This window comes from Myotis yumanensis, unplaced genomic scaffold (genome assembly GCF_028538775.1).
Source record: "Myotis yumanensis isolate MYYU_CA2020_CCGP unplaced genomic scaffold, mMyoYum1.0.hap1 SCAF_7, whole genome shotgun sequence".
NCBI lineage: Eukaryota > Metazoa > Chordata > Mammalia > Chiroptera > Vespertilionidae > Myotis > Myotis yumanensis.
Window position 1 is genome coordinate 31,994,771 of NW_027223758.1, and position 25,033 is coordinate 32,019,803.

At 42.5% G+C, this 25,033-nt stretch overlaps 1 protein-coding gene across 3 annotated transcripts; it reads right to left on the minus strand.

Annotated features, from left to right (window-relative positions):
- Positions 1 to 1,078: 1,078 nt before the first annotated feature.
- LOC139013767 (KRAB domain-containing protein 5-like) lies at positions 1,079 to 20,183 on the minus strand. Of its 3 annotated transcripts, XM_070420063.1 has the most exons (6): positions 20,060 to 20,183; positions 17,250 to 17,412; positions 9,578 to 9,704; positions 9,132 to 9,227; positions 4,498 to 4,571; positions 1,079 to 3,651 (listed from the first exon to the last, which is right to left on the minus strand). In XM_070420063.1, the coding sequence occupies exons 2-6, from the start codon at positions 17,262 to 17,264 to the stop codon at positions 2,629 to 2,631; spliced, it is 1,335 nt and encodes a 444-aa protein (XP_070276164.1). In that variant the 5' UTR covers positions 17,265 to 17,412; positions 20,060 to 20,183; the 3' UTR covers positions 1,079 to 2,628. The 3 variants fall into 3 exon arrangements, with proteins under 3 accessions (XP_070276164.1, XP_070276166.1, XP_070276165.1); XM_070420065.1 differs by lacking the exon at positions 4,498 to 4,571 and having other exon boundaries at positions 3,561 to 3,651; XM_070420064.1 differs by lacking the exons at positions 1,079 to 3,651; positions 4,498 to 4,571 and having other exon boundaries at positions 9,118 to 9,227.
- Positions 20,184 to 25,033: the final 4,850 nt, after the last annotated feature.

The following is a 25,033-nucleotide window of genomic DNA, read 5'->3' on the forward strand; positions in this document are numbered from 1 at the left end:
CAGTAGGACCTCCCCTGAGGGCTCCCAGATTAGAGAGGGTACAGGTCAAACTGAAGCCCACCCCCCCACCCCCATGCACAAATTTCATGCACCAGGCCTCTAGTGGAACAAATTAAATATATGGCATATTACATGAGACACAGAAATGTAAAAAGCATAGAACTGCTGTGAGAGAATCTGAGAAGTGTCATCAGATCAGGGAGAAAAATCAATGTAATGTAATGTAATAAAAGATGCTTCACATAATAAATCTATAAGGTTTGTTAGTAAATCAGCAAATGTTTCTAAATAACCAATTTTAATCCATTATTTCCCTTTTCTTCTGAAGATATGAATACATACATTCACAAACTTCCTCATTACTCCTAAATACATTTTTGTTACTATATTTACATACTGCATTTAGTGCAAAACAAAATGTGTACAGCTGTTATAAAAACTCAGAAAAAGGCCATGCTATTCATATATGTATAAACATATACATGTATATGTATACATTATATATATAAAATGTTGTGATGATGCAGAAATCCAAAAATCAGGCTTCTCAACATATTCTTTTCGATATTTGTTAAATTAGCATTTGTTAAGGAAACCCCCCTGGTACTGGATGGTGTCCAGCAGTTTCCCAAAAGACCACAGATAAACTGGAAATAAAAGTTTATAACTTACGGAGGAAGTACACAGCACGCCTGCAGGGACTAACACAGGGCAAGACAGGATGCAGGAAGAGAGTGGCAGTACACACAGTGTTGGTCTGTATTAGGATCACTATGTGGAGTGCCTTGGGGTTCTCGAGCTAGGTCCAGATTGTTCAACTCAAAGCATAATCAGCAAGGTTTGGCTAGCTCTTCAGAAACCTTACATAAGGAGCATACAAATCGAAGGCCCTGAGGTGCACAAAAGACTATTGTTCACAAGGACTGCTCGAGAAGTCATATCAAAAACTTACATTCACTTATGACACTGTAAGCTGGTGTCTGTGTGCATTAGGGATTCAAGGGAGTTCAGTTCAAAATGTTTTAGCTACACAAAATAAATGACAACGCTGAAACACCACACACTTTTATTTTTAAAATATATTTTATTGATCTCTTACAGAGAGGAAAGGAGAGAGATAAGAGAGCTAGAAACATCAATGAGAGAGAAACATCGAGCAGCTGCCTCCTGCACATCTCCCACTGGGGATGTGTCCGCAACCCAGGCACATGCCCCCAACCGGAATCGAACCTGGGACCCCTCAGTCCGCAGGCTGACACTCTATCCACTGTGCCAAACCGGCCTCGGCCACCTCACACTTTTATATAAACCCTTAAAAACAATCCCATTAGATATTTTTTGTAAGAGGAACAAATGTAATCTGAACAATAAAAATTTAATTAAAAAAAAAAAAGATATTTTTTGTAACCATCATAAGGTCCCAGCAGGTACAATGAATAAAAAGATAAATTATGGCTAAACTCTTTACACATTAAGGTTTAAGGCCTGTGAGTAAATGATGTCACTCCACTGCATTACAAATTGTTACCCACAATGGTGAATAAGGTGAGAAACATTAACACTGATGGCATGTCAACACCTCATTCATTACACATCACTGTTAACATATTTCAATTACTTCATCTTTATGAATGAACATATTAAGTCCACACATAATCTAAACAAAGCATTGCAAACACACTGTATTGCCTTGGGTTGAAATACACATTACAACCACTCAAAGAATCATGAAATGAATTAATCATATTAATACTTTTTTTAAAAAAAAAATCACAAATTCTGTTATACTAAAAAAGGATACAATGGAGGTAAATTACGGTTGTCCTAACATTCATCCCCTTGATATTGTGATTTATACTAAAAAATCATGTAACTATCCTTAGTAGATTGTCTAAAATAAGTATTCTGATTTAAAGTCATATTTGAAAAGTGTTATTGACTTACTAGTTTCTAACGTGAATTCTCCGATATTTTACATTAATTTGCATTATCTACTTTCACACATTTTCTACTTCTTTAAGTCATATTCACGTACAAATTTTGCAGACTTTTCTATAATGTGTATTTGGGGGAAAGATTTTCATCACTTATTTCAAAGGCAATCTCTGATATTCAGGAAGACTCTGGGTCGAGGTAAAGGGTTTGCCACATTCTTTAAAGTTTCTCTCCAGTATGAATTCTCACGCATCAATTAAGATGTAAATCCTGAATATAGACTATGCAGAACTTTTTTATTTGTATGGCTTCTTTTTAGTATGAATTCATTAAAGTTCAGTGAGCCTTGATAAATGGTTAAAGGTTTTGACATTCTTTATGTTTCTATTGTTTCAGTCCAGCAAAAATTATATGATATTGACTAAAGTTTCAACACAGGATAAAGGCATTACCACATTCTATGCACTTGTGAGGATTCTCTCTGGTATGAATTGTCTGATATTTAATGAGGTTTGGGCAATGGTTGATATTTTTTCCATATTGTTTAGATTGCTTCTATTTATCATGTATTCTCCAATATTGAACAGAGCTAGAGCAAGGTTAAAGGCTTTGTCACACTTCTCACATCTCTAAAGCTTCTCATGTATTTGGTAAGAATTGTGCAGTGTAAAGGCTTTGCCATATTCTCAACCTTCATAAGGCTTCTCTCTGATGAATCCTTCGATGTCTAGAAAGGTGTGAAGACCACGTAAAGGCTTTGCCACATTCTACACATATATAAGGCTTCTGTCCTGAATGAATTCTCTGATGATGGGTAAGGGTTGAAGACCGGCTAAATGCTTTGCCACATTGCATACATTTATAAGGCTTCTCTCCAGTATGAATTGTCTGGTGTTTCTTAAGGCTTCCACACTCATTAAAGGCTCTGCCACATTCTGTACATTTATAAGGCTTCTCTCCAGAATGAATTCTCTGATGTCGAATCAGATGTGAGCCCGACATAAATACTTTGCCACATTCACTACATTTATAAGGTTGCTCTCTAGAATGAATTACCCGATGTCGACGAAGATTTTCCCTCCAGTTAAAGGTTTTGCCACATTCTCTACATTCATAACGCTTTTCTCCAGAATGAACTCTCTGTTTCTTATGGCTTGCTCCCTCCTTAAAAGCATTGACACCTTCTGTACATTTATAAGGCTTCTTTCCAGAATGAGTTTTCTCATGTAGAGAAAGACTTAAGCTCCAGGTGAAGGCTTTGCCACATTGTTTACATATATAAGGCATCTCTCCAGTATGGATTCTCTGATGTCGAACCAGTTCTAAGCTCAAGAAAAAGGCTTTGCCACATTCTTTACATTCATAAGGCTTTACTCCAGAATGAATTATCTCATGTTCTTTAAGGGTTCCACACATGTTAAAGGTGTTGCCGACGTCTGTACGTTTATAATAGTTCTCTCCAGTATGAATTACCTGATGTTGAATGAGACTTGACCTGTGGATAAAGGCTTTGCCACATTCTTTACATTTATAAGGCTTCTCTCCAGTATGAATTCTCAGATGTTGAGTAATGCTTTTATAACCGTTGAAATCTTTGCCACATTCTCCACATATATAAGGCTTTTCCCCAGAATGAACTATCAGATGTTGCTTAAGTCTTCCACATTTGTTAAAGTAATCACTGCATTGATTACTTCTCTCTTCATTATGTGAACTCTGGTAAACATTGAAGAGATAAAATCTTTTAATGAGGGCTCTAATATCATTGCACATATAAAGTTGTTTCCAATTACCTATTCTGATACCTATGTACATCCTCCCACATTTACAAAAAGTGTACACTCTGAAACACAGGTGAATATTTCTCCATGAAAGAATAATGGAAACTTCTTTGAGGGATTTGCAAAACTAATAATTTTTACCTTAATTTTAGAAAGACCTACATTTTAGCAATATTTGACAATTTAACCAAATCCTACATTACATCATTTACAAAATTATTTGCACAATGGATTAGCTGACTTCTCTGATATTCCAAATTTTACACTAGGGAATAAGTATGTATGTATATATTTATTGATTTATCTATATATCTATTTATTCACTTCTTTATTCATTTTAATCGTAACCTGAAGACATGATTATTGATATTTATAGAGTGAAGTAGAGAGAGGAAAAGAGAAAGTGAAGAACATCGATCAATGGCCTCCTGCATGCAACCAGACCAGGAATCGAACCCACAACATTCATTATATAGGGCAAAACTCCAACCAACCGTGCCACACTAACCATGGCAGCAAATGTTTTTTAAATTTTATTGGTCTTTACGTTCAGAGACCATTGCTCTGCCAACATTGAAGAAAAGTAGATATTTTCAAGATTATTTTTCCCAAGATGTTTTATATACTTAATCTCCTTAGGCAACAAGGATTTTATTAAGGGTAATTGCCCCACTTTGATTATATCCATCAGAACATCCTTTTTTTTCTCTTCATATTCCTTCACCCATTACAAAACTTTCATTAAGTGTAAATTCTCAGTGCCACACGTGCTAGATCTTACCTGTTGCATTTTCTGGAATGAATCTTCTACGTCTGACTTTAAAAACAAACCCTGGGTGACTTGAGAAGACAGAGCTGAAATATAGCAAATTAAGTATGAAACACTACACTCAAGTAAATATTCTTTAAATTCTAACGTGAGATGGCAGAATAGGAAGCACAACTTTTGTCCTCCATGGAGATGTTAATTGACCCAATTACCTTCTAAATTGCTTCAGAAGCCAGTTCAAAGACCACAATACTCACCAGGAAGCACAAAATAAAAAATTCATTATCAAAGAGAAAAACAAGTTACCTACATTTGCCTACAATACCTACTCACCCATTGTGACATACTACAAAATAACTGTGGGATAACTCCCAAGTCTCAGTTTCTTCTCAGAATAGAAATCAATGAGTGTACTGTGTCTCCAGTAGTCTGGATTTTTTACAACTGCCTGAGGAACTTGTTTCTCTTTTGAATGACACAGATTTAAAGGAAATGTTAATATACTGTGAATGCATTATGGTGGCTAAGAAGGTAAGAGAGTAATTGTTCAAACACCAGAGAGACTGCAATGCTGAAGAAAGACATCAGAAATGGAAAGATGTGAAATCAAAATATGTTTTAAACTGGGAAGTTACAAAACACACACACACACACACACACATGCTTCTGGTTAAGATGCAGCAAACAAAAGCCCTGGTCCAGACGGATTCACAGGGAAGTTTACCAAATATTCAAAGAAGAACTGACACCTGTACTCAAACTATTCCAAAAATTTCAAGAGGTAGGATCACTTCCAAACTCTTTCTATGAGGCCACCATCACCCTAATTCCAAACCCAAATAACGACATGACAAAGAAAGAGAACTACAGGCCAATATCCCTGATGGACATAGATGCTAAAATCCTCAACAAAATTTTAGCAACCTGGATCCAGCAATACATTAAAAAGATCATTCATCATGACCAAGTGGGATTTATTCCAGGGATGCCAGGCTGGTACAATATTTGGAAATCAATAAATGTGATATAGCACATAAACTAATTGCAAGACAAAAATCACATGATCATATCAATCGATGCAGAAAAAGCATTGGACAAAATCCACCACCCTTTTCTGATAAAAACTCAGCAAAGTGGGAATAGAGGGAACATATCTCCAAATAATAAAGGCCATATATGACAAACCGACAGCGAATATCTTACTCAATAGGCAAAAAATAAAAGCACTTCCCTTAAGAAGACAGGGATGCCCTCTTTTACTACTCTTGTTCAACATAGTTCTGGAAGTCCTGGCCATAGTGATCAGACAAGAAGAAATAAAAGGCACCTAAACTGGAGAGGAGGAAGTAAAACTCTCATTATTCACAGTTGACATGATACTGTACATAGAAAACCCTAACGATTCCATCAAAAAACTACTAAATTTAATAACTTAATTCACAAACATAGCAGGATACAAATTCAACATGTAAAAATCTATTTCATTTTAATAATAGTGAACTCTCAGAAATAGAAACTAAAATAACAATCCCATTTACAATTGCAACAAAAAAATTAAGATACTTGGGAATAAACTTAACCAAGGAGGTAAAAGACCTGTACTTGAAAAACTACAGGACATTGAAAAAAGAGGTAGAGGAAGATATAAAAAAGTGGAAGAATAGATACCATGTTCATCGATTGGTAGAATCAACATCATTAAAATATCCATACTACCCAAACCATCTACAGATTCAATGCAATTCCTATTAGAATACCAAGGGCATATTCCACAGATCTAAAACCAACACTCCAAAAATTAAATGGAACCAAAAAGACCCTGAAGTGCTGCAGCAATCTTGAGAAAGAAGAAAAAAGTCGGAGGAATCACAATACCATATATCAAGTTATACTACAAAGCCATTGTACTCAAAACAGCCTGATACTGGCACAAGAGGACATACAGAAAGCCAAGAGACATGAAAAAATGCTCAAAGTCACTAATCATCCGAGAAATGCATGTCAAAACAACAATGGCATATCACCTCATACCAGTCAGAATGGCTATCATCAACAAATCAATCAATGACAAGTGTTGGTGAGGTTGTGGAGAAAAAGGAACCCTAGTACACTGCTGGTAGGAATGCAGACTGGTGCAGCCATTGTGGAAAACAGTATGCAGTTAGTTTCCTCAAAAAATTAAAAATGGAACTCCCATTTGACCCAGTCATTCCACTTCTAGGAATGTATCATATCCTAAGAAACCTGAAACACTCATCAGAAAGAACATATGCACTCTTATACTCATAGCAGTGCAATTTACAATAGCTAAGACTTAGAAACAGCCTAAGTGCCCATCAACAGATGAGTGGATAAAAAACTATGGTACATTTATACAATGGAATACCACGAGGTAATAAAAAAGAACTCTTACCATTTGCAACAGCATGGTTGAACCTGGAGACTATTATGCTGAGTGAAATAATCCAGTCACAGAAAGTTAAGTACCACATGATTTCACTCATATGTGGAATCTAATGAACCAAATAAACTGATGATCAAAAATAGACCCAGAGTCACAGAAGCATAAACAGACTTTTGAACCCCAGAGGGAAGGCAGGGGAGGGTGGGTAGGAAGAGATCAACCAATGAACTTGTATGCATATATGCATAACCTGTGGGCACAGACAATGGGGTGGTGAGGGCTTGTGGGGGAGGATGGGAGTGGGCTGGAAGAGGTTAATGGGGGAAAAAGGAGAACCTATGTAATACTTTCAAAAACAAAGATAAAAAGAAAAAAAAGATGGCAATGTAGGTAATTTCGGCACTGTCATCCTCCCACAACCACATAGAATATACAACTAAACCATAATTCAGAAATGCCAGAGACCTGACTGAATTAAGTTTTAAAACTAAGGATATAAAGAAGAACCTTCATTGAGACTGGGACCGGGGCAAAGTCACAGAATGGGTTGGTCCCATGTTGATAAAAATCATGAGATATATTTCTGCTGCAGAGGTCACGTTTGAGGAGTGAACGGTCCCAGGCCACCAGCCCAGGGTTCCAAAGCAGAGCAGAGATGTGACCATTACTATGGCTGTAAAAACTAGCAGTGATTGTGGCTGAGTGAGTCAGAGAGTGGATGGAAACCCAGGTGGTTCCTCTTAAAGGGCTCGTGCTCAGGCTTACTCAGACTCATACCTTCTGAGTGCTCTGGATGCAGCTCGGCATGAGAGACATACAGGAAGGAACTGAAATGTCTTGCATAAGGGAGAGAGCAGGAGGAGGAGCTTTCTCCCAGACATAAGCTCTGATAGAAGCCATTGTTCCTTTTCTGAAACTTTCCCCGCAAATGGCTATCAGATAGGGGCCATACCTGAGTCTCCATCGACCTGTCTCAGACTTTTCACCCTACCCTGAAGATTTCCTGACTACCCGCCCCATCAGCTTGTGGGGTGACCCAAGCTGTTTCCACTGGCTATTCCATACGAAAGGTCTGATTGGCTTGAGCTTCAGTCTTTACTACAATATGTCAAATAAGCATCAGCTGGCCCTAGTGTGCCCCTTACCACTTGCTAAGTAGCCCCAGGCCAAAAACTATATAATGTCTATTCATTGCAGTGTACACCTGAAACTAATATAATATTGTATTTGCAATTATAACTGAAAAATAGAAAATGAATGAAACACAAACACACACACACACACACACACACACACACTCCAATTACACTTTCTAGAATAGGTTTGACAGGCAATTAAAAATGTAGCACAGTGGGGGGGCAGAAAGGAGACATATGTAGTACTTTAAACAATAAAGAATTTAAATTAAAAAAGTAAAATATGGGATATACAGGCAAAAAAATCTATCACAGCTGACAGGCGGGCATGGCTCAGTGGTTGAGCTTTGACCTATGAACCAGGAGATCAGGTTTGATTCCCTGGGGCAGCATGTAGAAGGCAGCTCATCATGATTCTCTCTCATCATGATGTTTCTATCTCTCTCCCTCTCCCTTCCTCTCTGAAATAAATAAAAATGTATTTAAAATAGTAAACACAACCGAACAAAAACAATCTACCACAGCTAATTATTTGTGTTGTCTTGTACAAAGCAATTTCATAAAGAATGTGCTGCTTCTAATGACCTTAAATAGCAGCAAAAGATTACAAGACTTACGAAGAAAGAGAAAAAGTCCAGCCAGAGGAACAAAATAAATCTCCATATACTGGCCCTAAGTTAACTAACATCTGTTAATTACCTGACAAAGATCTCAAATATTCCGAAACCGGTTTGGCTCAGTGGATAGAGAGTCGGCCTGCGGACTGAAGGGTCCCAGGTTCGATTCCGGTCAAGGGCATGTACCTGGGTTGCGGGCACATCCTCAGTAGGAGATGTGCAGGAGGCAGCTGATAGATGTTTCTCTCTCATCAATGTTTCTAGCTCTCTATCTCTCTCCCTTCCTCTCTGCAAAAAATCAATAAAATATATTAAAAAAAAAAAAAGATCTCAAATAAACCAACATAAAGGGGAAATATTGCAAAATATAGAAAACATAAAAATCATTTCCATTGAAGCCAAGCTTCCCAAACCATAGTTTAAGATCTGGCTTCCTCTGTCAACCTTGGCCTCTCATCTGGGTCATCTGCTTCCTTCATTCCCACCTACCTGGGGGGATGGATCCTGTTCTTTTTCTCTTCAACTTCCAGGGCTCCTTCATGTGCTCCAAAAAGGTGACCAGGTCTGGCTTAGACACAGCAAGACCTGTTTATGAGAAAAAGAAACAGGAATTTTAAAGGAGATTCTCCAATTACAAATATATCCTGAGCTCAAGTGAGAAGACAGGACATTGTAGAATATCAGAATAGTCTAGAAAAAGTTTCCCCAAAATATTATTTTCTGATATCACCTTTACCATACTAGAGACTACATTTAAAGTTTTCAGATTCTGATTTCCACTTGCAAGTACACCAGCAAAACCCCAGTTGCTTTCCTTAATAACATGGATCTGAAACTCTATCATAAAAAGCAGAAGCTACAAGCAGACACTGTACTAATGAAGAAAACAACACCCTGCAGGTGGAGGAGAAATTCTGGAAGGAAGTGGTCCTCACCCAGGAATACCAGGTTCCTGTAGTTCTGCAACATCACGTCCCTGTACAGTTTCCGCTGAGCTGGGTCCAGGCACGCCCACTCCTCCTGAGAGAATTCTATGGCCACATCACTGAAGGTCAACTGACCCTGAAATTAAAAGAAAAAACAAACAAACATTACTCAAATGACCATGGGCAGAGGTCATAATGTCACCCAAAAAGAAAAAAGTTCGAGCCCTGACCTGTTTGGCTCAGTGCATGGAGCGTCGGCCTGCGGACTCAAGGGTCCCGGGTTCGATCCTGGTCAAGGGCATGTACCTTAGTTGCGTGCACCCCCAGTGGGGCGTGTTCAGGAGGCAGCTGATCGATGTTTCTCTCTCATCGATGTTTCTAACTCTCTATCCCTCTCTCTTCCTCTCTGTAAAAAATCAATAAAATATATTTTTTTAAAAAAGAAAACAGTTCGATTGAACTTTGTTTTTGGTTTTTGTTAATCCTCAACGGAGGATATTTTTCCATTGATTTTTAGAGAGAGTGGAAGGGAGAGGGAGAGACAAAGAGAGTGAAACACATGGATTGATTGTCTCCAGCATGTGGCTGGCCAAGGGCCTGGGATCAAGCCTACAACCAAGGTATATGCCCTTGACTGGAATCAAACCAGAAAGAAGACAGTCTACAGTCGAGAGCTCTATCCCCTGAGCCAAACCGGCCAGTGCTGAACTGATTTTGAGCCAGGGAAGTATCCTGAGTTATCCAATAACACCACTTTGACACTAATATTCTCTAATGTATTTTGAGAAAGAAGGATGGCATATGACCCACAAAACCACAGTTGAAGCTTTACTTTTCTAGAAGACAAATTTTAAAAATAGCCTGGCCATCATGGCTTAGTGGTGAGCATCAATCTATGAACCACAAGGTCATGGTTCCATTCCCGGTCAGGGCACATGCCCAGGTAGCAGGCTTGATTCCCAGGGTGGGGCATGCAGGAGGCAGCCAATCAATGATTCTTACTCATCATTGATGTCTCTATCTCTGTCTCCCTTTCCCTTCCTCTCTAAAATCCACAAAAATATGTTTTAAAAAATAACAATAATAAATAAAGGCATCAACACAGGCATATTCATTTTTGAGTGCTTTGTTTGAATCATAGAGGATCAAGTGTACCAGTATATACTTTACCTAACAGCCACAGTCCTTTAATACATTGTTCTAACAGTTTTATACATACTAATCAATCTCAAAAGTAGTCAAAGAAAAATAATATTATTCTTCCTTTTTCAAAAAATAAGTTTTTGTTGATTAGAGAGAGAGTGAAAGGTGGAGAGATAAAAACATCGATGAGAGAAACATTGATGAGCTGACTCATGCATGCATGCCCCCTACCAAGGATTGAACCGGCAACCCGGACATGTGCCCTGATTGGGAACTGAAGCAGTGACCTCTCAACCAACTGAGCCATGGCGAGTGTTTCTTTTTTATGAGAAAATTTTGTAAAACATCCAGCAATTGGTAGAGCCTTGGTGTTATTCCAAGCTTTACCTGGAATTTGTCAAAAAGAACAAAGACGAACACACAGACACAACCCTCATGAATGTACATAGCTGTTGTAATTGTAAAGAATAGAAACAAGAAGGTAAGAAAGAAGAGCTCAACATTAGCATTTTCTGCAAAAACCAAGACATACAAATGGAAATAATGTACACACTGAATGCAATACAAAATAAAATTTTCATGTCAACAAATTACCCTGAAGTTTATTAGCTGGTTAGGTTCAGTGGATAGAGCGTCGGCCTATGGACTGAAAGGTCCCAGGTTCAATGCCTGGGTTGCAGGCTCGATCCCCAGTAGAGGGGGTGCAAGAGGCAGCAGATCCATGATTCTCTCTCATCATTGATGTTTCTCTCTCTCCTTCTCCCTTCCTCTCTGAAATCAATAAACATATATTTTTTAAAAAATTTAACTCTGTAGTTCAGGAATTTGGCAGAGAACACCTGCACCAAGTGAAAATCAGATGCAAAGGAAATCACATCAGGGGACTGAAGCACAGGAAAGGACACAACATCACTAACATCAGCTTATACCAGAGGTTCTCAACCTTCCTAATGCCGCGACCTTTAATACAGTTTCTCATGTTGTGGTGACCCCCAATTTCATTGTTTCAAATTGAACATAATTAAAGCTTACTGATTAATCACAAAAAGAATATGTAATTATATATGTGTTTTCCAATGGTCTTAGGCGACCCCTGTGAAAGGGTCGTTCCACCCCAAAAGGGGTTGTGACCCACAGGTTGAGAACCGCTGGCTTAAACATATTTCAATCCACATATACCTCCCAGACTCTGTAAATTGAACGGTGCATTTAAAGCAGTGGTTCCAATGTGGGGCAATTTGACTTTGAGAGGGGAAATTCAAGAATGAGTTAACAATGAGATAGGTAAACACCGGAGTTTGCAGCCTCAAACAACCACTTAAAAATACAACTAAAAGACGGAAAGGACATCATCCAGAACCACAGGAAGGCTGGCTGAGTGGGAAATTCTACAACTAGAAAGAAAGAGAAAAGCATACCAAGACTCAGAGGAGGCGCAGTGAAGAAGTAAAATACTAAGGTGCGGAGTGCATGCGGAGCGGGCTGGCGGCTGAGGGCGTGGTTGTTGTTTTCAATCAGGAGGGAGTCTCAGGCTCTGAGCTCCAGTTCCAGGCGAGTCTCTGGGGACCCAGACTCATACGGGAGAAGCGGGACTGTCTGGCATCGGTCAGAACCTGAGGGCAGCTTTCTCTCCGAGGGGCTTGCAGCGATTACCGGGACACTGAGAAGCAGAGCCTCTGAGGGCAAGACAGAGCAGCCATAACTGCTAGCCCCGCCCTGTTGATCCCGTGGGACCTGCCCTGCCCAAGCCCTGCAGGGAGGCTTTTGCTGGATAGCCGCAGGCAAAGGCTAGATTAGCACATCCCTAGAGATCCAGGAGCCAGGAAGCCCAGAGGTCAGAGTGGGACCATCCAGTTTGCAGCTCCGTGGAACCATAAAAGACACACTCAGGGGGCAGACTCAGTGAGCACCAAAGCCCCATTGAAGCAAGTCTTGCCCCAGAGGGGTGTCTCCAGCACAGAAGTTCTCCCACTGCAGACACAGCTGATTCTCACAGCCAATTGGCCTGGAGGTCTATTCCTCCCAGTGATAACTACAACAATCAAGGCTTAATTACAACAAGACTGTGCACAAAGCCCACAAGGGGGTGCACCAAGAGTGTCTACCTCAGGTAATTGGGACAGTTAGCAGAGAAAGGCACTCTATTGACACAGCGAAGCATAAAAAATGTGGAGAAAAAGGACACAAATGACAGAAATGGAGGAAAGCAAACTGCTGGATATAGAGTTCAAAACCACACTTTTAAGGTCTTTAAAGAACTGTCTAGAAGCTGCCGATAAATTGAGTAAGGCCCTCGAAAAGACTGGTGAGACCGCCGATAAATGTAGTGAGATCTTCAAGAAATCTAGTGAGACCCTCGATGTTGTGATAAAGGACCAACAAGCATACACTGACTGAAATAAAGAATATTATACAGACTCCCAACAGCAGACCAGAGGAGCGCAAGAATCAAGTCAAAGATTTGAAATGCGAAGAAGCAAGAAACACCCAACCGGAAAAGCAAAATGAAAAAAGAATCCAAAAATACGAAGATAGTGTAAGGAGCCTCTGGGACAGCTTCAAGCGTACCAACATCCGAATTATAGGGGTGCCAGAAGAAGAGAGAGAGAGCAAGATATTGAAAACCTATTTGAAGAAATAATGACAGAAAACTTCCCCAACTTGGTGAAAGAAAGGAACTTATAACTCCAGGAAGCGCAGAGAACCCCAAACAAAAGGAATCCAAAGAGGACCACACCAAGACACATCATAATTAAAATGCCAAGAGCAAAAGACAAAGAGAGAATCCTAAAAGCAGCAAGAGAAAGAAAATCAGTTACCTACAAGGGAGTACTCATACGAATGTCACCTGATTTCTCAACAGAAACTTTGCAGGCCAGAAGGGAGTGGCAAGAAATACTCAAAGTGATGAATACGAAGAACCTACAACCAAGACTACTTTATCCAGCAAAGCTATCATTCAGAAGTGAAGGTCAGATAAAGAGCTTCCCAGATAAGAAAAAGCTAAAGGAGTTCATCACCACCAAACCAGTATTATATGAAATGCTGAAAGGTATCCTTTAAGAAGAGGAAGAAGAAAAAGTAAAGATACAAATTATGAACAACAAATACACATCTATCAAGTGAATCTAAAAATCAAGTGAATAAATAATCTGATGAACAATATGAACTGGTGATTGTAATATAATCAGGGACATAGAAAGGGAATGGAATGACTATTCTTGGGTGGTGGGGGGAGGGATGTGGGTGGTGCAGGAAGAGATTGGACAATAATTGTGCACCTATGGATGAGGACAGTGGATGGGGAGTGAGGGGGGAGGGTAGGGTGGGAACTGGGTGGAGGGGAGTTATGGTGGGAAAAAAGAGGAACCAATGTAATAATATGAACTGCCGGAAGCCAGTCCATCCTTGCTGCTTGACACAGTCGCTGCAGGAAAGAAACATCTGCACAGCATATGTTTCAAGGGACCTGGCATATATAGCATATTGTTCTTAATATGTTTGCTCTCCTTAGCGCCATGTGTTTTAACCAAGGTCACCTCTCCGAGAAAGGTTGTTTCCCCAGGTGGGGATTTTTCCCTGAGGTTAGGGAGGAGATATAACCCCTTAATTAAGTGCCAGGCGGGTAGTTAAGCTACATAATCTTTACTCCCTGGAATGGAGATAAAGAAACGCCCTAACCTTTGTAATAGAAATTGACAGGATTAAAATGGGCTGGTATAAATACGGATGTAACAAGACAATAAACATCAGATCCTCATCAGTTCCTAACCAGAACTCCGACCAGAACTTTGGCTGGAGATCCTGGCTATAGTTCCTGACTAGGCTGCTGATCAACTGAAGGCTGTCTTCGTGTCATTCCTTCTTCGCCGACTCCGTCCACACCTTTGGGGATCCCTGGACCCGCTGGGATTGGACCCCAGCAATGAACAATAAAGATTTAATTTAAAAAAATTTAAAAAAATATAAAGAATGAGTTAACAATGAATTTTTTGCATTTCTTATGGTTCTAGGGACTTCATATAGAGTATATAAATATATATTGTGACATATTTATACATTTCAGTTATCTATTATGTTTTGAAACTTTATTTGCTATTTTTTTCATATCACTTCATAGTATTAGTATTTTTAACAATTCCTTAGTGATTTCTTCCTCAGTATTTCGATTGTCCTTTCATTCTTTTACTTTTCTCTTTCATGGATGCCATGGTCTTTGGAAGCTTGTTTAGACCAAGTTAATGGACTTTTAGGCTTCCTCCACAATAGAAGTTCACTTTTTGAATAATAAGAATTATATGTCACAGGAGGGGTATCAGGATTTTAGATATGTTTAGGTGGGGCACGGCCAAAAAAATTTGGAAACCACTGATTTAAAGAGTATTTCTTTCTGTCCGGCCGGTGTGGCTTGGTGGTTGAGTGTTGACCTATGAACTATTAGGTCACAGTTCGATTCCTGGTTAGGAATCCCCAGTGTGGGGGGTGTGCAGGAGACAGCCTATCAATGATTCTCTCTCACCATTGTTTCTCTCTCTCTCCCTCTCCCTTCCTCTCTCAAATCAATAAAAATATATATATTTTAAAAAGTAATTCCTTCTTATCAATGTAGTGAGCAAGTCTCTTGCAACGATTTTTCTTTCAGAACCATCTGATCTAATCGGGGCCTGGTTAAATGTGCATTGTCTCAATCCTGCTCTACAGAGCAGATGTTGCAGCCATACGAAATCTAAAACCTACATCTTCCATCTACACTTCACATCTCATCTCTATAGGGATCTTGGATATCAATGCCTTCCCATGTTGGTCTGTCACACACACAAAAATGTTTCCAAAAGTTGAAGGTAGGGGTTCAAAACAAGGCACCCTAAGATGTGCTTCAACAGTAGGTAGATTATGTTGAGCTGAAGGCACCAAGACCCTATGGGCTCAAGAGAAGCTTCTGCTCTCCCCCTGAACTACCTAGAAGAATTTAAATTAGAAGCCTGGCCCATTATAAGTGTCAAAACCAATAATGACTTTTTACCTATCTAGGTGGTAGGCAAACTAATACCTCCTGAACATGTGATCTCCAGTCAAAGATCTTCTGAAGTTTCAAAGTGCATTACCTCATCCCAGGCTCAGACTGTCTCATATGCTAAATTTCCCATTCAGTCTCTGAGCCTCTCTTGCATGTGGGGTCTCTGACTTTGTCATGTGTGTGCAGCTCCCATACATATCCCCTCTTTCTGATTAGGCCAGCTGAGAGAACCTTGAAGGTAGAAGGAAGTATCTTCTTCCCACACAATGGTCATTAACTTTTGGTGAGATTCCTATGGGGGCCCTGGATGGACACAGCAGACAGAAAGCTGTGGACAAAAACGCAGAGGTAGCCGAAACCGGTTTGGCTCAGTGGATAGAGCGTCGGCCTGCGGACTGAAAGGTCCCAGGTTCGATTCCGGTCAGGGGCATGTACCTGGGTTGCGGGCACATCCCCGGTGGGGGGTGTGCAGGAGGCGGCTGATCGATGTTTCTCTCTCATTGATGTTTCTAACCCTCTCTCTCCCTTCCTCTCTGTAGAGGATCGATGGAATGTATTTAAAAAAAAAAAAAACAAAACAAAAAAAAAAAAAAACGCAGAGGTAGCTGACTTTATCTCCCTCCTAAAGGCCTGCTTCCTTGCAGATGTTGAAACTGCTAATGTACTTGAGCAGTTGATGAAGGCTTGACTGCTACCTGAACTTCCTGGGGTGGCTCTAGTGACTACACTGCCATCTTTCCCTCACAGCGCAGGCGCTACCAGGTAACCCTGTTGGAAAAGCAAGTAACCACCAGCAGGCCTTTTCCAACCACCCTCCTATGTGTCCTAAGCTTGTTATGGCCGCCAAGCAGAGCCAGCCCCTGAGTCAGCTCAGAGGACCTTCCTTTCTTCTGTGTCATCTCCCTTATCCTTTAGCAAAAGCCTAAGAAAATATGCCCAGAAATTTCTCTGGTAGCTCCTCTTGAATTCTATCTTGGAGAACCCAAAACGCCAAATGACAGTAACATTTTAAAGAGGGAACTTGGGCCCTGCCATTCTCCATGATTAGAGCATCTGCCCCAGACAGAAAGGATGCGGGTTAGAGTCCAGGTTGAGGGCACTTACCTCGGTGGCAGGTTTCCTGACACCAGTAGGGGTGCATGTGGGAGGCAACCAGTCCACATGTTTCTTTCAAGAAGATGTGCCCCTCTCTCTCTCTCTCTCTCTCTCTCTCTCTCTCTCTCTCTCTCTCCCTTCCTCCGTCCCTCCTTATTCCCTTCCACTCTCTAGAAATCAGTGTGTGTGTATGTGGGGGGGCGGGGGTGGTGGTGGTGGTGGAGAATATATCCTACGGTGACGATTTTTAAAAAAGAGGAAACTTGGACAGCTATAAGAAAAAAAAAGTTAGTAGTTGAAAACAAACTCCCTCTGGCAGGATCATCAGAAATAGAGAAGCAAAGGTCTGCACGTCTGCACCAGTTCACATCCGTGAACTTTAGAAGGAAAAGCAGACACAGAACTGAGCCAAGACAGAACGTTTACCTGAGAAGCAGCCATATTGTCCTCTTCCTCCTCCTACTCTGGGTTGTTTTCTCAGGCGACTTTATGTTGACCAATCACACCTGCATCTTGAGGATATGCTGTGCTTCCACCACACTCACAGGCAGAAGGACTTGAATGATGAAAAATTTCACACTCCCCTGCCCTTTGTCACAGAAGAGATTAAGAAACAATGAGCCCCAGCAGGTTTGGATCAGTGCATAGAGCGTTGGTCTGTGGACTGAAGGGTCCCAGATTCGTTTCTGGCCAAAGGCACATGCCTGGGTTGCAGGCTTGATCCCCAGTAGGGAGCGTGCAGGAGGCAGCGATCAATAATTCTCTCTCATCATTGATGTTTCTATCTCTCCCGCTCCCTTCCTCTCTGAAATCAATAAAAATATAAAGAAAAAGAAAAAAGAAACAATGAGATGTTACATGAAGACCAAACTGTTTTTCTCTCCTGTCTTCCCTTGCTCTCCGAGCCTACAGATGTGCACAATTTCCAACCTAGCAATGAGAATGTGGGCTGCACTTCTGTTCCTCCCAAACCCAAAAGAGAACCCTGTTACCTCCCCTGGGCCAAAGCCTGCTCTCAACTCTCATAAATGCACCGGGGCAGATAGCTCTTCTGATAAATACTAGCCTCGTTTTGAATCCAAATGACCCAACCCATCTGAAATCTGAGTAGTGTGAGGGGTTGGGACAGGAACGTCTAGAGCGCAGACTCCCAGGGTGGATTCCTAGAGGTAGGGTTGTCCTGGAGTGGGCATGGCCAGATCCTTGGATACTGTGCAGATGCACCAGGAGAGAAGAAACCCATGTGGTGGCAACAGAGTTGCCCTCAGTATCCTTCCCCAACTACCCTGTCCCCAGTTCTTCACCCAGTCCTCTCCCATGGGACACATGCATAACAGGACAACATACTCTGTGATGCCCTGTCCACAGGTGCATAGAGCCTCAAACCCTAAGGGACCAGGAGCAGAAAAGTGTTTCCATCACAGCTTTGTTTGAAAATGAACTGAAGGAGCATAGTCTAGAAGACTGTCACTATATGAGATTGCTCATACGCCATTCGTGTTCACTTTCTCCAACTGACCCCCAAATACAAAGCAGCTGGGCTTAGGTTCCCTCTTTTATCCTAAGGTCTTATTTCATTTTACTGTCCCCAGCTTTAATAAACATACTCTCAAAGCCACCTGGACTCAGGTTGTGAAAAGAACCCACACACTACTAGACCCTGACGGGTAACACTGGGACGCCCAGTGCTGTTCTAGCCCAAATCCCGTCTCACAGAAATGTGTGCCCTTCCTTGGCATCTGGCCTTTTAGATACTAAATGGAGAGTTGGGGGGAAGTCTCCGGAAAGGAGGGGGCTGTAGAATCCCAGGCCAGGGAGGAATCCAGGCCTTAACTGGCCTAGAGAGTCCGAGGCTGAAGGAGGGCGCAGAGGGTTTGAGTCTATCTCCCAGGACTTTAAATGGCCTGGGGTGGGAAGGCTCTCCAGTGGGGGGTTTTAAGTAAGAAAACCATCCGAGGCAGGCGCTGTGCAGTGGCCCCAAGAAGGAAAGAGCTGTTATGCCCAGATTTCAGGATCCCCAAGAGACCACCAGGGAGCCAGCCGAGTCCCATGCAAAAGCATAAGGCTCTTTATTCGAGCTAACTCAGGCTCCCCGCCAACACACAGGGGCAGGGGGCAGAGAGAGAGAGCTTTGTGGGTAGAGGGGTTTTATAGGGGGGTTGGAGTAAGGGGAGGAGAGAGGACTGTGGGCCCATGCAAGTCGGTGTCTTGTTACACAGGATGTGGTTGTGTCTATGGCACGCACTTCCCTTGATTATCATTGGTTAGTTTAAAGAAATCCTAGGTGTGGCTAGCAGAGGCTTGGGCTTCCGGGAAGAAGCTCCTTGCTGAGCACATGGCTATGGCTGCTGCCCAAAAATGGAGGATTCGGGGCAAGATGGAGGGCATAGCCCTCGTCCTTTCAGTGCACAGGCAGGGCGGATGCAGAAAGAATTTAACCAGAAACTAACGGGAAACCTCAACGCACAAGTAAAACAGGAATTTTGGAGGTGAAAAAAACAGGTTTTAGGAAATTTTAGAAATTAAGGGGACCATGGAGGAAGCACAGGGCTGCAGAGCAGCAGAAGGTATATTTCCATAGAATAGGGAAGCTGAAAAGCTGCAACAGGCATATTTCCATAGAATGAGGGAGCTGGGAACAGCAACACGTCTATATTTACAAAATGAGAGAAGGAAGCCCTTCATCCAGAAGGAGAAGAAGAAAGCCCAAAGGGAACAGAAAAACAATAAGGAAGGGGGCTGGGGGGGGGGGGGGGAGAACTTCACATGTCCCACATGAGGTTGGACCTTTGAGCCCAGTAGTTACTGTAGTAAGCTGTCTAAGGAAATAGTGACCAATCAGAGGGGATATCAAGGCACCAGGACCTGCAGCCTTTATAAGCCATACGGAAAAGAACTCAGTGGGACCCTTTCCCCCTCCCCATGTGGGAGTGTGTACTTGTTCTTCAATAAATCTCCATCTTTGCTCTACCACTTCCTGTCCGTGGATTCACTCTTCAATTCCCGCGGACAAAGATCGGGGTTCCAGTCCCGGGGAACACCACGTGTTCCAATCCAAAAATTCCGTTTCAAAAGCAAAGGGTTCCAACCTCTCACGGGGACGCGAGACTCACCGCCCTTGGAGACGCGGGTTTGGGGATTTCAAAGTCCGTGGCGGCCCCCAGGATTCACCTGTACAGAACCTTGGGTAGAGAGGCTCGGGTGTAAAGGAGAAAGACCAAAAAATCCGCAGTTACCTTCCCTCGGCCTTAGCCGCTCCCGGGTGTGCAAGACACTGGACGTGCGCGCCAGGCGGCACCGGGGCAGGGGAATGACCGGATCGCTGCAGGCTACCGACGGGGCTCCACGCGGCCAGGGCGGTGGAGACCGGAGAGGGTGGGGCGGGCCCGGATGGGACGTAAGCAGGGGCGGGTGGGGCGGAGCCGTCCTACCCGGAAAGGCGCACCCAGGAGAGGAGATGGCCCGGCTGCGCCTGGGGCGGGGCGTTGGGATGGGGGTCGATGAACTGGCTTGGCCTCAGCAAAAGCGGTTCCGCGGGTGGAAGAGTGTGACAGGGTCCGGAAAAGAATGTGGTGGAACTGGGCCCGGAGCCGCCTGATGGCCAGGGTCAGCTCCGCGCGGGGGGAGCGGGGCGGCGCATGGCTGGGCCCGGGCTCCAGTCTTGGGTCTGAGTTTGTATTTTCTGATTTCTCAACTTGCTCGATTTCTTTTGTGCCCTGTGAAGCAGGACTATTTCCTGCCCATTTTAAGTACATGTTTCAAACAGTGTAATGTAAAATTGAGAGTCCTGTGGGCCGCTTATGTTGAAAGTTAAATTGTCAAAAAAGAAAGAAAGAAAGTTAAATTGTCTTTGTTTTAACAGGCTGACAATGGATTTCCTCAAAACTGCTAGTGTGAAGTGGTGGACATGCCTGCGCATCTTGGCAGAGATGCGGCTGAACTCCAGCTCTGGGTTCTGGGAACTTGGACTTCCATAGCGAGTTGTGGTGAAACAATAATTGGATGGAGGAACCATCCAAATAAGCAATTTCATGAAGCAGGGAGTCTGTGCAGGAGATGCAAATTTAAATGTAAAACTCAAAATTCTACCTTTGTGAAACAAGCCTTCACAGACCGACATCTATCAGAACACCATTCCCACTCCTATTCCCCACTCACCCTTGAATTTTATAAGGACAAGACCTGGAGGGATGAAGCATGTGATAATTTAGGTCACCATCCATGGTGTTGTTGTTTTTTAAATACAGCAATAACTTTTACAAAATAGATATAAATTGTATTGTCCTTTACATATTCGGCACTTGAGGGGAATGATAAACTCAAATACCTTTGTTGAGGTAGACTTTTGTGATATCATAATTCATTTGTCATTGACTTTTCTGTATATAGTACTGAGAAGGAAAATAGGGGGGCAACTTTGGGGGCTTACAGCCTAATTCAGTATCTATTAAACAGTAATTTTACAAGCCCCATTCTAACTGACTTGGGCGGAGCTGCAAAGCCCACCCCAAGGGCCCCGCCACAAGAAGATATATATATATATACTGAGTGTCCAGATTATTATTTCCACCTGACGTTTGTAGGCAAATTAGTTATAATTTTGCGCTGAAGTCGCTAGAGGGCCAGACCATTATAAATAGGGAAGCCGGTTGTTTACCATGACAGTAGAAGTGATTTTTTTCTGAAGATATGGGTAAACAATGCGATTTAACAGCCTTTGAACGTGGGATATATATATATACACATATATATATATACACACACATATATACATACACATATATATACTGAGTGGCCAGATTATTATGACCACCCCATCAGTACTTTGTTGGGCCACCTTTTGCCTTCAATACTGCGGCAATTCTTCTTGGCACTGACTCCACAAGATGTTGAAAGGTGATTCGAGGAATCTGACACCATGACTGATGAATAACACTGTCCAGTTCTGTGAGATTTGATGGTTGTGGAACCAGCTGCCTGATGGCCCTTTTAACTTCGTCCCACAAATGCTCAATTGGATTGAGATCTGGTGATTGTGGGGGCCACCTAAGCAAGGTAAAGTCTCCCTCATGTTCTTGAAACCACTCCTGCACAATACGAGCACCGTGGCATGGCCCATTGTCTTATTGGAAGAAGCCATCTCCACGGGGATACGCCATCAACATGATAGGATGAACTTGATCAGCAACGATACTTAGGTATGTTGTGCTATTCAGACGTTGTTCCACACGAATTAAAAGGCCCAAATCATGCTAGGAAAACATGCCCCAAACCATAACACTGCCCCCACCAGCTTGAAGGGTTGTACTCATGCATGTGGGGTACATGCTTTCATGATGTTTCCACCAAATTCTCACTCTGCCATCTGCATGATGCAACTGGAAACGTGATTCATCGGACCACATGGCTTTTTTCCAACTGTCCAATCCTTGTGTTCCTGTGTGAACTGGAGACATTTTATTTTATCTTGGTAACTGCAGACAGCAAAGGTGTTGGAACAGGCCTTCGGCTTCCATATCCCATATGATGCAGTGTACACCTAATTTGCCTACAAACGTCAAGTGGGCATAATAATCTGGCCACTCAGTGTATATATCAAAACCTCCCCACATTGTCAGTTCAGGCTTTGGATCAAGGTCCCCTGAACTAGCAGCGCTGCGAAATAAAGGTTTTGCTTTCCTAATTCCTCTGGATAATAAAAATTTTATTTCCCAGATTCCTCTGGGTGCCGGCTATCGTTCTCTTGGGCCATTTGCAACAACATTCTTGCTTCCCTGACCCACGAAGCGTCAGCTGCGCTGGGTTTTAGGGCCAACGCTGATGCGAGCGGACTCCCGGGCACTGGGGCACTCGTTCAGGCTCTGAGACCCTGGGAAGGCGCCACTGGCACATTCGCCGGTTCCTGGAGAGACCGCTGCGACTCTGTGCTCTGGAGGACTCACTGAGGCAGGAAACAGCTTTCCGGACCCGCGGTTACATCTCTTCCCCGACCCCCCTCGTCCCCCGCCCCACTTGGCCGAGTTCAGGCCTGTCTTTCCGGACAGAAGAGGTTGGCTGACCACCCGCTAGGCAGTTATCTGCCTCTGTTTGCTGGACGGACTGACTGTGGAGCTCTTAGGTAGTTGATCTGCCTCTGTTTTGGGGCTTCCTGGGGAGGAAGTCAAACTCGGACTGACTGTGTGTGAATGAGAGCGTGAATGGTGATTCCCATATGGCTAAGAGAGGCGTCCTCACCTGGGGGACTGAGGCAACCCAGCCCCGCCCTGCGGTGGTGATCCGGTTCCAGGATTTATACGGATTCTCCAAAGCTAAGAGTTTGTCTCCACCGAGAGAGTGGCCAGGCAGACGGAGTATTTCTGTTGAAATTGTATGTCTTTTTGTTGTTTGTTTAATTTGTTTGAAGATGGGGCAAGTCCCACTTTGGGAAACCCAGTTAAGCTAGTGAGATTTCTGTCTGTATATCTGTAATGTAATCTTTTAGGGACTTTAGTTTACTCTTCCCTGGTTTATAAATCTAGGCCTATACGTAATTTTCCAAAGTCTTTGATAACTTAAAGGCTTTGGAGCATTGCTGGGTTAAATGATACTGAAACATTAATTGATCTGAGTTTACCTTCTCTGGAGAATCGAGGATGACGTTGAATCGTTAATAAGTAAGTCTTGTATTTTATTTGAAATCTCTCTTAAAATATAAATGTATTGCTAATCTAAGGAACGTTAATTACTTACATGTCACCTAAAAATTAAGGTTAAGGAAAACATGGCTTTGGTGCAATAGAGAAAGCATAGGCATAGAAATGCATTTTGAAGGAGAAAGAAGGTAGTTTCTAAAGCTGGTAATTTCTGAAAGTTATAAGAATGTTTGTGTCTAACACACATTGATACGTAATCTTTTGGTAAAATCAAGTTTGACAATCCTTCACGGGTTTAAATTTTAAGAAACTTTCTCTTGACCTGGAATTGGCTTTAGATCATCCCAATAGGCTCTGAAATGCCTCAAATGTTTGTTTTCTCTTTCATGAAAGAAAATTTTATACTGAAGGTACATAGGAGCCTTTGTCAAATACAGTTATAACTAATATTTATTAGTTATAATATTATAGAACATTGGGTTTTACAGAAAGAATTTGCCAGGGATTATAGTGTGAAACTAATTCCCTGGAAGTTAAGAACATCCTGTGAATCAGAATGGCCAGCCTATGGTGTGGGTTGGCCCTCAGAGGGAACCCTAGATGTCCCAACTGTCAGGGCCCTCTTTGAGGTCATCACGGGTGACCCTGGTCATCCTGATCAGTTTTCTTGCATAGATCAATGGCTAGAAATAGCTCGACACAGGTCTCCTTGGATCCGGCTCTGCGTGTGTTAGAAGGTTCAGTGCAAGGTTTTAGTGGCAGGAGAACAGAAGCAGGTCCCTCAGAAGGAAGCTCAGCCCCCTGTTCTACAGGAACCCCCCGAGGAAGTGCCGCCAGTTTTACCACCTCCATAGGTGCCTCAAGTGGCACCCAGTGCTCCTTTGCCTGGTCAGGGAAGCTTAGATACACCACCTCCTTCCGTCTCGCCCCACCCGGACCCTCCAGAGCCAGTTGGACAATGTTTGCGCTCAGCTGATCAGGAACCCAAGTCCCCTCTTGTCTTATTCAGGACACCAATCCACGAGGGGCACTTGCCATGATGCCTGTAGCTGCTACCCCAGCTTCTCCTGCCTCATCAGCCTTCTGAGACATGTTCAGTGCTGGCTGTCCCTTCCTGTTGCCGGCAGCCCCCAGAGGAGGTAAAAACCTGGGTGGGAAGGGCAGCAGTGAAAGGTGGGCTCTCATGCCCTCCCTGGGAAAGAAGCTTCTGTGGCCATTCTGACCCAGAACAGGAAATCCAGCAGAGACAGGTCAGGCTCCCTCCCAGATGAAACACGTACCTGCAATTCTGAAAGGACCCTTCCTGGCTCCTAAGAAACTCCATTGTGGATACCCAAGCTCTGCCACAAAACCTTTACAGCCCCATCATTAAAATGGGATTAAAGAAAAACAATTATGGCCAAAAAAGAAGTGAAGAGACATCCAATCTCATTAGTAATTAGCAAAAGCCAAATAAAATCACACTGAGATGCTATTTTGTCCCTATTCAAATAGCAAAAATAAGGAAACAATGGCTCTTTCCTACACTACTGGTGGGCATATAAATTGGCACAATTACTTTGGAAAATTTTACATTGA